Below are 17,500 nucleotides of genomic sequence, written 5' to 3'. Positions count from 1 at the left end.
CTGATCCTCCTGGGTTAGACCTGATCCTCCTGGGTTAGACCTGATCCTCCTGGGTTAGACCTGATCCTCCTGGGTTAGACCTGATCCCACTGGTTTAGACCTGATCCTCCTGGGTTAGACCTGATCCTTCTGGGTTAGACCTGATCCTTCTGGGCCTGTCTCTGTTTCTGGACCATCACATACTAGACAATGGGGTCTAGTCATGGTTTAATTCATTCGCCCGTTGTTTTCATTAGACTATTGTGATTCGAAGTCAGGGACAAACACTAGCTCTCCCTGGCCCTTACTCTCTCTCTCACTCTTTCTCTCTCTCTCTCTCTCTCTCTCTCTGTCTCAATTTCTCTCTCTGTCTCTCTCTCTCTCTGTCTTTCTCTCTGTGTCTCTTTCATTCATGGACCATACATGGCAAGGGCTTATAGCTGGACATGCTAATATTATTGTAGTAGTCAGAGGCTTGCTTTCTTTGGCAGCTCTAGGTTTTATCACAGCTTGCTCTCATTGTATGAAGTCCAGCTTTGATAAACTTCATCAGCTGTTTGTGTAGCAGCCACTAATTACAAGACAGAAACAACAAGCCAATTGGAGTTGATAAACAGTCATTTATATGAATAATGGATTTATTGATGATGCATAATTGCCTTAATTATCGGGTCATGTCTACAGAAACTCAATCAATTACATCAGTGTCATGGTGCATGATTAATTGTTATATGCCTCTTTTTAGGTCCTACCAGCCTGGGATACATTTCACTTTTTGTGGACTGGTCTGTTTGCTTGATCAGAAAGAGGCCTAGTGTTGACTGAAAGGATGTCGTTATAATATGGTCTGTTTTTTGTTTGTTTTTTTTTACCTGCAGAGCATAAGGGCGTCTGGTCTGGTCCTTTTGGAAGCCATCTTGATAGGAGCTTTGTTTCTCTACTTCCCGGTAAGTGACATCATCTCTTTGCCACTCACGGTGTCGGTTAGCCTATTGGTTACTTATGTGCTGCACCGGGCCCAAGTGATGTACGATTTTTATTCCACGGGGGCTTAACCGCTTTCCACACAACACCTGGGGTAGCACTTCCTGCATGGAGGGAAACCATCATGCAAGTCAGTCCACCAAGGACACGTGATCCATCAAAACGGCCAGTTTTTAGCCACTTAAGTGTTTTTAAGCAGAAACCTAATATATTCTCACATGTTATCTAATACTTCAGTGCAAAAACTACTGTAAGCTACCTTTAGATTCACCTTAACTAGTGTAGGCACAGGTAGAAATATGTATCTTTGGAAATCCAAAAGCTGGAAACCCAATCCGTGTAACGCCATCATATCATCATTACGTTCCTCGTCTCTGCTGCCTTCTAATATGCTCTGTAATCAGTCGCCATCTCTTTAACGATCATGTGATCATGCTGTCGCTCTCCACCGAGGCCTTTTTGCTATTTGATTGGTCAGGTTGAGTGGAGCACTTTTGGTTCACTGCACAGCTAGACATGGCCTTAAGGTGCAGCACTACACAGGTAGGCGTGGCCTAAAGGTGCAGCACTGCACATGTGGGCGGGGCCTAAAGGTGCAGCCCTGCACAGGTAGGCGTGGCCTAAAGGTGCAGCACTGCACATGTGGGCGGGGCCTAAAGGTGCAGCACTACGAAGGTCCAGTCCAACAGGCCTCGTGTCTTCAGTGTTGTCACACAGACAGCTGTAGACAAGACAGAATATGACAGCTGTCATGTTGCTGTAGATATCCTAATGCATCCAGGTTCTTTTTTCTTTCCCCAGGACGGTTTTGTCAAACGGCAAAATGAAATTGTTAAACCAGTTCACCATTTTACTGTAAAAATCCTTTTCAGGGGGGTGCAAAATGAAATTGGATTTGGTTGAGCTCAGAGACCTATGATTGAGTTTGAGTAAGAAAGTACAGTGTGATCCTGAATGGATTCATCAATGCTTTTAGATCAATACGTCTAGAATGAGCAATGGAGTTATAAGACACAACCCATGTAGCCGATTGTTCTTCATGTAAATGATCATGTAACATCTATTGGGCTGCCAGAGGCTCCTTGTAATTGCAATTTATAGGCAATCATGAGAGAGCTATAGACTTTACGTAACTGCCAAGGGTTAATGTAATTAAATCGAACTGATTTAGAGTTGGGTAATCAATGCAATTAGCAGCATCAAGGTCCGGGAAAGTAATCATCTTTTAAAAGGCATGGCAGTCATGGTGGGGGTTGGATGTGGACATAAATGTAATGTGTGAACAGGTTCCTTTCCTACGAGGAGTAAGCTTTGACCTACATGGTATGGTTCGTGCACAAAATCCATGAAAAGCACAATCTAGGGTTATTTTAAACGTTCCGATATTCCGATAGAGAGATAACCTTTTCAGGGTTCTTTTATTCACTATATCACGACTTGGCTTCTAAGAACCCTCTTCCACAAAGTCCCCATTCCTATCCTCATCTCTGTTTGCACAGGCCACCTGCACCTGGTGTATGTCCTCATGCTGATGACTGCATGGAGCAGGAAAACTCCGCTAGTGCCATAGTTTGACTGTTAATCACCATGTGCACTGCTCTGTTTGTCCCTCCAGTGATACCTTACCCCTGTGTCCCATGAGAGAGTCGTGGCTGGACTGCATACGTGTGTCGCTCCTTCAGTTCTAACATGATGCATGTAATGTCAATACAGCTGAAGACTTTTATTTTGATCAGTGACATTCATTTCTCAGACTCGGCCCAAGACATTCCTTTGGTGTCTGTCCGTCAGTCTGCCCCAGGGCAGCTGTGGCTACTCTCGTAGCTTACCACCACTGGTATGACTGTCTGAATGAATGGACTGGACCGGACTGATCTGTAAAGCGTCTTTGAGTATATAGAAAAGCGCTATATAAAATTGAAGTTGATTGATTGATTGTTGTGTGTTAGCCTAGATGTTGAACTGCTTTAAGCCAAAAGTCACTCCAGGGATCTTGGCAGGCGCTGTTTACACAGTTGTACTTAGGGGAAATGATTTGGCAATAAAAAGAGAGTGAGGAAAAGGTTTGGTGCCTCACCGGAAGGTTTAGATACAAATGCTTCGCAGCATCCAGATCAAGAGAAAGGGCTGATGACTCTTAATGTCAACAGAATCTATACAGGCCTTACCAGCCATGGGTCCACAGGGGACTGTAGGTTTTTACCTTCGTCTGAGAGTCTGAAATCAAATATTTAGTTTCAACATCACCCCACCCCTTTTCTAACCGCAGTCTTTTCATTTCTCTAAACTTACCGTTTTTTTTTCTCCTTTTATTCACAGCAGGGACTGATAAATGTGTTCACTCCTAGCTCCTGTATCTGTGTGTGTGTGTGTGTGTGTGTGTGTGTGTGTGCCCTCCTAGCTCCTGTATCTGTGGCGGTGCAGATGAGCGATGTGGTTTCCGGCAGGGGAGCGATGGCTTTGAATCTAAATATAGATCTGAGAGCGGAGAGGGAGAGGGAGAGGGGCAGAATAAGATTCTCGGGTTCCGTCTATTTTTAATATCACCGGGGCGTAACTGAGGAGCCTCGCTCTCACGGTGTGTTTTTTTTTTCCCCTTTTCCATTTGTCTCCCTTTCTTTTGGGCTGTACCCCACTCTTCATCCCTCTCCCTCCTCCTCCTCCCTCCCTTCCTGTTGCGCTGAGTGTGTCACTCGTAGTTACCTCTGTCAGGTCCCAGCAGAGGAAGAGGAAGGGAGGAATGTGAAGTAAGCAGAGAGAGGAAACCAAATTACAGGCAGGCTGAAACCCAGCGCACACACTACTCCAGCCTCCAGATAAGAGGAAAACAACCCATACACACATGTACACGCGCTCGCGCACAGACACACACACACACACACACACACACACACACACACACACACACACACACACACACACACACACACACACACACACACACACACACTTGTGTGTCACAGCCACAATAGTATTCTAGGTTAAAATTCTAGCCTCCCTGCACCACCATTTCAGTACCAGTCTTTTATTTTAGTGATGAGGTCTTGGCAATTTTATTGGAGGAGATTCACTTGGCAATTACTATTGTATTGGCTACTGGTCAAATAGCAGTCAACCTAACAAGCTGCCTTTACGTGTTGGGTTTTATTTATAGTAAACAGTATGAATCTATCCTTAACATACCCTTACCCATAAAATACCCTTTCATTTGCAGAATAGAATATACAGTCTTCCTCACTGATGTTTGTGTTCCTTGTGTGTACACGTGTATTCTTTTTTTTCTCCTCGTTCTGCTCATCATTTTCTGCCTCATCATCCTGAGTGCTTCTCTTCCCTTCTCTTCCCATCTCATCACCTTTTGGTCCATCGCCTCTCCTCCTCTCTCCTCTCCTCCTCTCCTCCTCTCCTCCTCTCTCCTCTCCTCCTCTCCTCCTCTCTCCTCTCCTCCTCTCCTCCTCTCCTCCTCTCCTCCTCTCCTCCCCTCTCCTCTCCTCCTCTCTCCTCTCCTCCTCTCTCCTCTCCTCCTCTCCTCCTCTCTCCTCTCCTCCTCTCTCCTCTCTCCTCTCCTCCTCTCTCCTCTCCTCCTCTCTCCTCTCTCCTCTCCTCCTCTCTCCTCTCCTCCTCCCCTCCTCTCCTCCCTCTCATCCTCTCCTCCTCTATCCTCTCCTCACCCTATCTTTATTCCTTCCCTCTTCTCTCCTCCCTCTCATCCTCTCCTCCTCTATCCTCTCCTCACCCTATCTTTATTCCTTCCCTCTTCTCTCCTCCCTCTCATCCTCTCCTCCTCTCTCCTCTCCTCACCCTATCTTTATTCCTTTCCTCTTCTCTCCTGCCTCTTCTTTTCTTTTCTCCTCTCCTTTTCTCCTCAGTCTGTCACTCTTTTCTCATCCTGCTCATCTCTCCTCTTCTCTTCTCTCCTCTCAGCATCTCTTCTCCCCTGTAATTCCTCTTTCTCCTCCTCTTCCCTCTCCTCCTCCTCCCTCCGGTCCTCCTTCCTGCTCTCTGTGCTCCTCCTCTCTGTCTGTCAGTCTGTGGGAGCAGCTGGCCCCATCAGGGGGGTAATGAGTGAAAGCAGGACGGACGGAGAGACAGTCCATCATGACCTACCCAGGAGGACTCTCTCTCTCTACCTCCTCCTCCTCCTCCTCTCTCTGCAGTCTCTCTCTACCTCCTCCTCCTCTCTCTGCAGTCTCTCTCCTCCTCCTCTCTGTGCAGTCTCTCTCTACCTCCTCCTCCTCCTCTCTCTGCAATCTCTCTCTCTCCTCCTCCTCTCTCTGCAGTCTCTCTCCTCCTCCTCTCTGTGCAGTCTCTCTCTCTCTCTCTCTCTCTCTCTTCCCCCTTTCCTTCCTTCTTCCTTTTATTAGTTCTATTTAACTCTCTATCTGTTCCTCATCATTTGTCTCTCGTTTGATTGAGGTGTTACAGTATTACGAAACATTTTGGGGAGAAATCAAAGCCCTGGTCAACAGGACTGCGGTGAGACGGTCCATGATACAGAGCTCTTTGCCCTCTTATGAAAGGTTTCACAAATAGTTGCTTTTTCTTCCTTTTCTTCTTTTCCCTCTTTTCTCCTCCTTTTTCTTTCAAAAGTTTACTGGCCTTTCTTTTTATCGTATTAATTTGGTAAAGGGCAGCAGTAGGAGGCCTGGATGTATGTCTCAGAGCTTGTTACAGTCCCATGAAAGACCCCCAACTCTTCCTCCTTCTCCCCCACTCCGGTGTGTTGGTGCTGGGCCGCTGTAAGGGGTCAACACGGGTGGCTTTTGCGGAGCAGAAGCGTCTACATATTTAAAGGCCTCATTTAAGAGCGGTGGCTCTGGGACAGTGTCTGAAATGGGAGCCTGGTGTTTAATTGATGGGGCCACTTTAGAGAGCCACTTAGCAACGCTGTTGAGAAGCCACAGAGAGCCACTGAGGCAGGTCCTCATGTGTGTGCGTGTGTGTGTGTGTGCGTGTGTGTGTGTGTGTGTGTGTGTGTCTGGTGTGTGTGTGTGTGTGTGTGTGTGTGTGTGTGTGTGTGTGTGTGTGTGTGTGTGTGCTTGTGCGTGTGTGGGTGTCACGCACACAGACCGTTTACACTTGAGGAGTCATGCTCATCAATAAACTCACACTTGGAAATCTTCCTGCTCCTTTTCCGCTCGCCTGTCTCTTTCACACACACACACGCACACACACAAACGCACACACACACGCACACACACACACACATACATACATGTACACTCACACCTCCTCTCAGCTTTCCTTCTCAGCTCCCAGATCCCATCTCTATTAACGTAGCGCTCATGTAGTGTCAGCCAAGGCTCCAGTCTCTCCCCAGGACGGACCGATGGCAAACCAGGAGAGGAGAGGCACACACACACACACACGCACACGCACACGCACACGCACACACATGTAGTGTCAGCCGAGGCTCCAGTCTCTCCCCAGGATGGAGCGGTGGCAGACCAGGAGAGGAGAGGGGCGTGCAGGGAATAGAGAAACAGAGTCTCTCTCCGACACATCCACAGAACCTGCCAGACCCTGCTGTGGCCTGACTGGATGTAATTTACAGTTGGAGAGGACCCAGAGGAACACCTACAAGCGTGTCGCCCACTCTGTCTCAAAAGGAGGACGGGAAGGGAGTTTCTGTGGTGTATGGTGTGATAGTGAAGTAGTGTGTGTGTGTGTGTGTGTGTGTGTCGGGCCGAGGGGGGGGGGGTGGCGGGGGTTGGCTTTTCACATCCCTGTCTGCAACAGACCCGTCACTGCAGTCATCTCCATCAGGTCAACCTCTCATCAGAGGGTTCCACAGACCAGAGAGAGGAGAGTGGGGGAGAGGAGGATAGAGAGGGAGAGAGAGAGAGAGAGAGGGAGGGGGGAGAGGAGGATAGAGAGGGAGAGAGAGAGAGAGAGAGGGAGGGGGAGAGGAGGATAGAGAGGGAGGGAGAGAGGGGGGGGGGTGGGGGGAGAGGAGGATAGAGAGAGAGAGAGGGGGGGTGGTGGGGGGAGAGGAGGATAGAGAGAGAGAGCGAGAGAGAGAGAAGAGAGTGGGGGAGAGGAGGATAGAGAGGGAGAGAGAGAGAGAAGAGAGTGGGGGAGTGTGAAGTAGGGGGGTCAGGAAGGTGAGAAAGGGTGGGACGGGTGGCAGTGAAGAGATGTTTATCGGAGGAGGGATGATTGATGAGAGAGTTATTGAGCGGGAGCAGCAGTCAGTCGGGGGCGGTGAGGAGTTGGATGGGCGTGTTGAGGGGTGGGATGGATTATGTCGTGGTTGTTGTGACAGAGCATGTCCCCTGGGTGTCTGGGCTCTCCTGCTGAGAGGTGCATGTAGGACCCCCCCCCCCCCCCCCCCCTAAAGCCCTTTGCTCTTTTCACCTCTGACGCACGTCGTCATCTAGCGCCCTGAAGCTGGGATTGGATGGGGAGAGGGGGAATCAAAAGGAACGAAAGACGGAGAAAAAATCAACACAAAATAATAGAGGAAATGAGATTCCCTTCATCTTGACCTCTGGAAGATTATTTGTGACGCGTCCGGGAGTCTTTCTTTCATGTCTCAGCCTTGCAAAAAAAAAAAGAATGAGAAAGAGAGAGAGAGAGAGAGAGAAAGAGAGAGAGAGAATCAGCCTGTCAAATAGACAGGTTTAATTCTGCTTCACATGTAATTTGAAAAGGGAAACATCCTGGGCACAGGAAGGTGTTTGCCATTCTAAACTGGTACATGCTGTTTCCTTGTGCCCCAGAATAGCAGGTCATAATGAACACTTTTTGCACCGAGAGATTAGCAACAGGAAATCCTAGAGAGCGGATATTTTCCTCATTGATTTTGGGAGCGCCCAAGGACGGGGTCAGTGGGAGGTGTGTGTGTGTGTGTGTGTGTGTGTGTATTTGTGAGGATTTGTGTGTTTGATAAGGATTGTTGCCTTTTAAAGGAGTGCAAAATATTGCAGCTGAAGGGAAAGTGATGATACCAGCCTGACTGGAATGCTATGTGCTTTGATGCCAGGAATAGACAAACCCAGAGAAACAAAGCAAAGCCCTGGTCTCCCTTGAGGAGAACTTGATACTGTACAACTCCTTTTCCCAGCAAGCACCTGTCCAGACAAGGTCTATGTGTCTGGGCTCCAAAGTAGCGCAGGTTGACACTAGCAACTGATACAGCGTCATAACATGTTTTCCTTTCTGTAGAAGGTGAATCTAGAGAGACACAATATCAGACAACATGCAGTGAGAGAGCTTACCAGTCTTGTTTTTATCATGCTCATAATTGAACCCTCAGGCGAAAGGCTGGTGTACTATTTTAAGAAACGTCTTGACAGGCTGACACATTGCAGAGTCCATTCTGACAGCGCTTCTCAATATTTCGGTTGTAATGGCGAAGAGATGCCAGCTGAATCTTTAGCCTCCGGACAGAACTTTAATAGTCCTTAACAAAGGAAGGGTTAAGCAGAAGTGATGACTATTACAAGAAACTGTATTTGTAATTGTAATACCAGTAAAGGAGAAAAGAGTTCATACAGGGTCACGCCCATCTGAATTATGGGTAATCCACAAAAGGAGGGAGGCTTACTTACTATTCTTGTATGCATGTCTGTATGTGTATATGGGCAATGTACACTATTTAACAGCAGACCCCTAAACAATCTTTTTTCAATTTGAAATTCTATGACTTTCCCTAAAGTGACCCCAACATTAGAAAAAGTGAAACATCATGTTCATATTTCCAGGAAAGCTGTACACCACCAGAGTACAAAAACGACAGGCCTTAGAAAAATGTGTTCCCCTGGGAGGAGAGTAGGTTTGTCATAAAGTCAAGGGAAATGTGGGCCATTCTGGGCCAACAAAGCCGCCTCTTAAAGAGCTCCAACATTCTGGATGTGCTGGGATGGTTGTGGAGCCAGAAGGAATGCCCCCTTTGGAAGACCTTGGATTGAACCAGGACCAGGACAGGAGGCCCGGACAGAAAGGCGGGCAGGCGGTCCATTGCCAGGATCTGATTCATCCTGCTGGGCTTGTACCTGTCAGGAATAGGCAGGAAGGAACCCAATCGCAGACCAGATGCAGGAACAGTTCAGGTTTATTTACAAGAGGTTAACGAAAAAGTCCAAAAGGCAAACACACAAAAGATCCAGGGAAAAAATACAGTTTCAAAAAAAGAGAGAAGACGGAAACACAGGCAAAGCAAAAACACAAAAAGTAAGGAAGCAAGGCCGGGAAGGAATACAGGAAAGCACACAGCTAATTGGAACAGAACTCTCACCATGCTAATATGACAAACCAACATGGAACAAAGGACAGACTGAACTTAAATAACAGAGGGGGATCTAGACAACCACACACAGGTGAACTAAACAAGGGGAATTAACAACACACAGGAGGAACCAATCAGGGAAACAAACCGGGTGAAGATTGGGAACAGGTGAGGGGGGGACAACAACAAGGGAGCACATGGCAGGAACAAGGAAGTACATGTACTAGACACAGGAAGTAAACAATGGAACATGTGTCTAGGACATAACAAGTCTGTTATATTGTCTTTTGGCCACCAGAGGCCAATGTGCCAAATCGTGGCAATGACTGCCACGATTCGTAACAGTACCATGTCTCATTTCCCCAACGAACAGGAGCAGCTATTTCAGAGGCTGGGAGTCTGGGGTCCAGTGGAACCTCTCAATCCACAGCCTGAAAGTGTCTGCACAGGGCATCTGGTTTAGGAGTGTTTTATGTTTTAGGCAGGGTGATAAGAAATATTTTACAGAAGGGCCCAACTTGCCTGGCGTGGATTGAGTCTTTTGTTTTTCTGGATACTGGATTCTGGTCTTCCACTCATCTCCCTCCCAGATGCGGACCGAGTTGGAGGCGTTGTGGAGGACGCGTTGTGCAGATGACAGCCCTCTTGAATGAATTCAAAAGCTGTAGCCAACAGGGGGAAGAGGGCAATTTATCACAGTACCTATTCAGACCACGATAGTCATTACAGGGCTGAAGACCTCCATCCTTCTTACCCACAAAAAAGAACCCAGCACCCGCAGGAGAGGAAGATGGGCGGATGATTTCAGCTTCCAAGGAGTCCCTGATATAGTCTTCAATCGTCTTAGTCTCTGTGGGTGAGAGGCAGAAGATTCTACCCACAGGAGGAATGGCACCTGAAAGTGGGTCAGTAGCAGTTATCAAAGAGCCAATGGGGACAGTCAGGTGGCTGTTCTCTTACTGAAGAACTCACTCAGATGTGTGTACTCAGGTTTGACTTGGGATAACTCGGGAGGACAGGGAGACCTGAGAGGAGGTGTCAAGGTTCTGGAGAAGAGGCATGTGGCTTGGCAGGAAGGAAGGACCCGACTCGATACACACTCGACCACAGCTCCCGAAGACCGATTTATGTGGGGACTGTGAAATAACATGGAAAAACCTAGAATTTATGTGAATCCTCTCCTTGCGTTGTTTCCCAATGAACATGTGAGGAGTTGCTGACAGGTAGTTAATGGTGCCCACCACTAGGGGCCTTCCATCAATGGCAGTCACAGTGAGAGGGTGACCCAGGTTGGGTACCATAAGGTGGAGGTCATTGACAAGAGTCCATTGTGACCAGAGTCTATGAGAGCCTGTAGAGCAGGGGTTTCAAACTCAAATAACACGGGGGCCGTTGAGCGTCCAGTCTGGTCATTGGGGGGCTATATTTTGGGGCCTGACTTTGAGACCCCTACTATAGAGTATGCTTTCCTGATGGCCCCAGGAAAACACACAGGTATCTGCAGGCAACTCCCCAAAGTCATGACATAGAAACCCATACCTTCACTTGTCAAATATTAATGGCTGCGCTTAGAAATAAAAAGTCTTAATCCCATGCTTTAGGGCCAAGAGGTCTTGAGGTCTCGAGGTGGCCTGACATAATCTTTATGTAATCTATTTAATTTCATTAATGAATCATGCTGTGGAGAACAGAGAAACCAACCGAGATGTCTGTGTGTTTTTTTTCATTGCAGAGGAAGCTTTCTTAAGGCATACAGTATATGAGAACCCTTTTTGTTAATCTAGGTTGATTTTGTTCAGTTCAGTTAAATAGAATCTCACACTCGAGCACACACACACACACACACACACACACACACACACACATATATATATATACACACACACACACACACACACACACACACACACACACACACACACACACACACACATACACACATACACAGACACACACACGCACACACACACACACACACACACACGGCCCATAGATTTCTACCCACCCACACACCCACAGCTTTAGGAGAGGTAATTTAAGAGAACACCAGCCCTTGTCCTAGTGGAGTAAGTACCAGATCTATACACAAGGCCTGAGTCCTGACCTTGACAAAACAAGCCTCGCTCCTCCCTTTGATCCCTGCACTCCTCTGCACCAGTGTGTGTTCTATCGACTGTGTGTGTGTGTGTGTGTGTGTGTGTGTGTGTGTGTGTGTGTGTGTGTGTGTGTGTCCATCCCTTCCCCCAGTTCATTTGCATTTTGATTGTCTCCAGATCACAGGTCCATTACACCAGCAGCCTGTAGTGAAAGTGCTCGTCTGCTCACACTAATATATAGTGTAATAATCTCCCTCCTGTCTGGTCCTTGTAGCCAGAGAAGTCACTTTTCAGATATCCACTGTAAATAATTAGTAGTTTTTCTTCCTAAATCCCCACAAGTCACCTCTGCACAGAAAGGGTAAGCCACATCGAATATGAGGGGGGAGTCGATCACAGTCCTTAGGTCCCAAGGGGGAGAGGACGACACGTGTGTGTGTGTGTGTGTGTGTGTGTGTGTGTGTGTGTGTGTGTGTGTGTGTGTGTGTGTGTGTGTGTGTGTCTGTGTGTGTGTGTGTGTGTGTGTGTGTGTGTGTGTGTGTGTGTGTGTGACGTGCTTAGGTCCCAGGGGGAGAGGTCGATCTGGGAGGTGGAAGGCGGTGGATGCTCCGAAGAAAGGGCTCTCAAACAATCATGGACATATAGAGCATTCATTCAGTCTGCTTCGAGCTCTGTGGCATTGAGTGTGCGTGTGTGTGTGTGTGTGTGTGTGTGTGTGTGTGTGTGTGTGTGTGTTAGAGCTCTGTAGCATTGAGTGTGATTCCACCATTCCATCATCTTCATCTGGGATTGCTCGTATCACACATCTGAGGTGATCAGAGATCGGTGTGTGCTACATTTATAGTCGTAATTGCTCACACAAAAAACACACACATTTCATAGGTGGGTGCCTGTGTGAAAATCACAGTTAAGAAGCTGGAAGAAAGTGAAAGAACACACACACACACACACACACAAACACACACACACACACACACACACACACACACACACACACACTCAGCTGTACCAATCACATTCCAGGTCAAGGAAGGGGTGGATAAAAACTGACACGCCTGAACAATTGGTTGCCAGAAATAAACTGGGGCCACCATTAATAAACATTACCTTTACCTCCCATTCCTTATAGGGAAAAATTTGGGATACAGTCAGGCATGGTCATTTCAACGAGTATGATTGTAAACGTTATGTATTATACAGCAACCCCGTAGGGCACCCCCTCATTCAACTTAATGTCTGATTAATTGATTGATTGATTGATTGATGGCGCTGGTGTGGCGGTCACAGCATTGAGTCACGCCATCAAAGAGCTGACTCCTGTGCTGATGTTCGTGTGCTTCATGGAAATCAGAAATATCAATGAATTAAATGGCATTATGAAAGAGCAAAGGGGGACACATAATGTCACTCTCAACAAATATTCTTTGTTGACGCAAGTCCTTTGAAATGCCCTTGAAACATTTTGGTGATGTTCACCTTTAGCCGGCATCTCAATCATCAGTTTGTCACAAAGCTATGCTAATGTTTTTTTTTCCTGCCGGGCCTTTGAATAGCGAGCGAAGCCTGGAGTCATCTCCGCTGATGTAAGAGGCAAAGTATAGCGCGTCTCGGTTGAAAAAAAAACCCTTTTCTCTCTTTCTCTTGTTATTGTATTGTGTTACATTGAAGGACATGCACATGCACACAGACACACACACAGAGAAGAAAAAGGCTGAGTGACGCAGGCATCCATTCAGACGGCCTATCATTAGACCTTCTCTGCGAGGACCCCGAGGCAGTGCTGTCTAACAAGAGGCAGTGAAAGACTCCTGGTTTATGTAAGCAGTGGCAGTTTTTTGTTGTTAGGGAGATAGTGAGAGGGGTAGGGAGTGTGTGTGTGTGTGTGTGTGTGTGTGTGTGTTGTGTGTGTGTGTGTGTGTGTGTGTGTGTGTGTGTGTGTGTGTGTGTGTGTGTGTGTGTGTGTGTGTGTGTGACATGGTCTAATGAAAGCACTCGGTGGTGCATGGACCCCAGGGCTGATGTGCTGCATCGGGAGAAGAGAAGGGGAGAAGAAAGACTGAGAGGCTGAAAGTGAGAGAGAGGGGAAAATGTCTGATTTATTAGTGGCTGGGGAAAAAAAGACTGAGATTTACGCTTGACTGGAACACAGCGAAGCCTTTCTCTTGCTTTTTCTCTCTCGCCGTCTCTTTCTCTCTCTCTATCAATCTCTCTCTCTGTATTTCTCTCTCTCCCTATTCCTCTTTCATTTACTCTATCCCCCCTTTCTCTCTGGCTGTCCATCCTTCCTGGCTGCTCTACCCTGCCAATCATGTGTCTGCATTTTAACCACTCTCTCTCTCTCTCTCTCTCTCTCTCTCTCTCTGTGTGTGTGTGTGGCGTTGAATGAAGGAAGCGCTGGGTGGGATTGTTTAGCTGGTGAATTGTATAGTGTGGGCCCTCTCCTGCCAGGCCTGTGTGAGTGAGTGTGTGTGTGTGTGTGTGTGTGTGTGTGTGTGTGTGTGTGTGTGTGTGAGTGAGTGAGTGTGTCCACTGCACCGTGACTGACAGACCGCCGGTCCTCTTATCGGCCTGCTACGTGCTCGGCGCCAAAAACACTCGCTGACAGTTTCCTCGTGCACCCTTCTCTCCCCTCTCCTCTCCTCCCTCTCCTTCTATTTACCACTTTATCCATCTCTTGCTATTTATGTCCTTCTTCCTCTCGTTGGCATCCTCCTGTTATCCATATCTGCTGCACGAAAGGAGGAAAAGAAAGCATTGCCTCTCTGAAAAGAGGTTTCTCCTTTTATTCTCCCTCCGATATCTCACTCCTTCCTTGGCACCAAACATCTCCCTCTCTTTCTTTCTCTTTATATCTTGACCTCTCTCACCCTCTCCTTGTTATCCTCTGCCATTTCTGTTGTTCAAAAAACAGAAACCAAACACTGGCTCTTTGAACGGGCCTCCACACTGTGGCATCCCCACATACAGCCTGTGAGAGTGCTGGCCATGCACAAACTGATGAGAGCAGGAACAGACTGCTAATGCTTGCAGGAGAGGTGAGGAAAGAGCTGAAGGAGGAGGAGGAGGAGGGAGAGCAGGAGGAGGAGAGGAAGGAGGAGGAGAAGGAGGAGGAGAGGAAGGAGGAGGAGAAGGAGGAGGAGAAGGAGGAGAGGAAGAAGGAGGAGGAGAAGGAGGAGGAGAGGAAGAAGGAGGAGAAGGAGGAGGAGGAGGAGGGAGAGCAGGAGCAGACTGCTAATGATTGCAGGAGAGGTGAGGAAAGAGCTGAAGGAGGAGGAGGAGGAGGAGGAGGGAGAGCAGGAGCCCCTTCAGGGAGAGAGGGACTCTGGTGGGAGGATGTAACTGAGGAACAGGCTGTTCTAGGAGGCAGGAGGAGCACACCTGAGATGGGGATGTAGCTGAGGAACAGGCTGTTCTAGGAGGCAGGAGGAGCACACCTGAGATGTGGACGGAGAGGAGAGGGAGGAGGAGCTCACCTGAGATGGGGATGTTGCTGGGAGCACATGGGGACGGAGAGGAGAGGCAGGATGGAGGGAGGGAGGGAGGGAGGGAGGGAAACCTGGGAGACCGGGTGGCAGGTGAGACAGTTGAGATCAGGGCAGCTCCCTAAAGGAAATGTAAGGGTGGTAAAAACACTCACACATGTTCACACCCACACGTGCACAGCTAGGAAAAAAACACACCTCGAAAACATTAGCAGAGAGAACAACACCTTTGTTGCCTCCCGCTTGAGCGGCGAACCATTTCTATGTGCTCTAAAAACGCCTAAACTTGATCGCAGGCCCATTTTAATTATGAAAGCCATCTGTCACAAAACATATCTCAGTGTCTGAACGTGCACAGCCTTATACTCCAAACATCAACCTCGTTATACTATGGAATGCCACAGGCTATTCAGGGTAAGGGGTGGGGGGTTGAACCTGGGTTAGGGAAAAGGTAGGAATTGGATACAAACCCAGGTTAAGGGAAGGGGTATGAGGTGGGAGAGTCCCCCGGAATTGCGAACCTGGATTAGAGTATTGAAATGGGATATGAACCCTTGTTAGTTAAGGCATCCAAACATCTTGTGACAACAGGCTTCTTCACTTAATACAGGTTCATTTCCATATCCTCAAGTAGTCTGTGATTGTCTCATCCGTAACCACTGGCTGGCTTTTTCAGCAGCCTCAGACAACTCCTTTAAAGCTCCTTTGAGTGACCATCCTCGAAATCTAATATTCAACAGGAGCGTTGGAAGCCTCTAACACCTATCTCCGTTTGTCTTGTGTGTGCTTTCAACTTTGTTCCCTCGCTCCCGGTACCAGTCCTGCATACTTCCACATTACAAAGGCCTCCTCAATCGCATATTTAACGGAAACCGTTATTTCAATAAGGTAAACAACACACTTGCACACAGAATACAACAACGTGTTGATCTTGAAGTTGCCTTGCGACATCAAACAGACATCTCCAATCCCACGCGTTGCTTTATCTGCCAGTACTGTCTGTAAGTGCCTGGTGTTCACTGTTCTGCCCCTCTTGCACACAAAAATAATTATACTGTCCCATTATCCTGAACCTCCACCTTAGAGTTAACCTAAACTAATTTGTTTTCAAACAAACACACCAATTTGTTTGAAAACCCGTTTTTGTCTCCACAAATAGTGACCCTAGGGTCAAGCTAGTTTTACAGTAAAACCACACAGAAGCTGCAATAAGCCAACACCCATGCACAGCTTGCAGCTCCTGTCTGCCCCCACCTAAGTCAAAGCCAAAGTATCTTTATTGTTAATAACTTAATATGTCAAGACATACAAAGAAATCGACGTTTCCCACTCTCCCACGGTCAAACATATAAAGGTGCACAGGCACAACAGATAAGACAAGACATTTCCTAAAACTAAGTAAGAATAAATATTCATAAATAAGTAATACAATCTTAAACGTCAACAAGTGCTAAAAGTGCAGAGTCCTGAGTGATTTTGGGGGGGGGAGGGCGGGGGGTTAGGGGGTTCAGCTTTCTGTCAGACTGGAGGATATGGCTGGGGGGAGTGAGGGGAGAGAATTTAGTCTGGTGGTGCGGCAACGGAGGCTCCTATACCTTCTTCCAGCTGACAGAGGTAGAACTGAAGAGCTCGAACAAGAAAATGATTGATAAGGCAGTGGATACGACAAAGATTAAAAGCACAGAAAATGTGTCGGTGAGAGAGAAACAGAATTAGAGTAAAAAAAGATAGCAGTGGAAGAGAAATAAGAGCAAAGCATGTGTGAGATAGATAGATAGAGAGAGAGAGAGAGAGAGATGGGTAGAGGAAAGAGGGAAATAGGCAGATATATGGATAAAGGAGAGAGATAGAGAGAGATGGGCAAAGGAAAGAGGGAGATAGCTAGAGATTTGAATAAAGGAGAGAGAGAAAGCGAGAGATTGGTAAAGGAAAGAGAGAGATAGCCAGATATATGGATAAATGAGAGAGAGAGCCATAGAGAGAAAGAAAAAAAGCAGAGAGAGAGAGAGAGAGAGAAGGAGAAGTTATCCTCTTCTGTGCATCCTGGCATTTATTGGGTCTTGTCAGAATGCTCCTCCTTTTCCCAGTAATGATGCCGTGGAGCGTGTACCCAGCCTAATGGCTCTCACTGCTACTGCACACTGGCCGTAGGGGGCCATGGACCTTTGCTGGTGTGTGTGTGTGTGTGTGTGTGTGTGTGTGTGTGTGTGTGTGTGTGTGTGTGTGTGTGTGTGTGTTTGTGTGTGGGTGTGTGTGTGTGAGTGTGTGTGTGTACGCGTGTGTGTGTGTGTGCGTGTGTGTGTTTATGCATTTCTGAGAAGGAGGAAGAGAAAGGAAGCCAGCTAATTGACACAGTGTTAAATTGTACTTCCCACCAGGATTTAGTTCGAAAAAAGCGTGTGTGTTTTTTTTTGTCACGTAAGCATTGCTATATTGATTTAGTTTTCTGTACACAGATTTTCCCTCAGAGATGACCACCGTTCCCATTCTAATGCTCAGTCTCTCCATGGTGCCTTGCGGTGGATTGGCTATCCTATGGCTATCTGGTTTAAGTCTTATTATCGGACAGAATGGAGAAACATATAGAAGCACTGGGTGAGACTAGTGTGTTTGAAAGAGGCAAAGAGAAACATGTGTGTGTGCGGGTAAGAGAGAGAGAGGCAGAGAGTGTGTGTGTGTGTGTGTGTGTAGGGGGGGGTCTGTCTCTCTCTCTCTCACATGCATACACA

At 47.4% G+C, this 17,500-nt stretch overlaps 1 protein-coding gene across 1 annotated transcript in view; it reads left to right on the top strand.

Moving 5' to 3' along the window:
• Nucleotides 1-17,500, top strand: part of gpr158a (G protein-coupled receptor 158a) — a gene marked incomplete at both ends in the record, with an annotated part of 75,237 nt that overhangs the window by 41,644 nt on the left and 16,093 nt on the right. Inside the window, one exon of the mRNA XM_080855739.1 lies at nt 858-926. Within this exon, the coding sequence (XP_080711865.1) occupies nt 858-926 (69 nt within the window). The remainder of the gene's footprint in view (nt 1-857; nt 927-17,500) is intronic.

This window comes from Sprattus sprattus (genome assembly GCF_963457725.1).
Source record: "Sprattus sprattus genome assembly, chromosome: 17".
NCBI classification, from domain to species: domain Eukaryota; kingdom Metazoa; phylum Chordata; class Actinopteri; order Clupeiformes; family Clupeidae; genus Sprattus; species Sprattus sprattus.
Note: the sequence above shows the minus strand (reverse complement) of the source record. Positions and strands in the feature narration are given on the sequence as shown.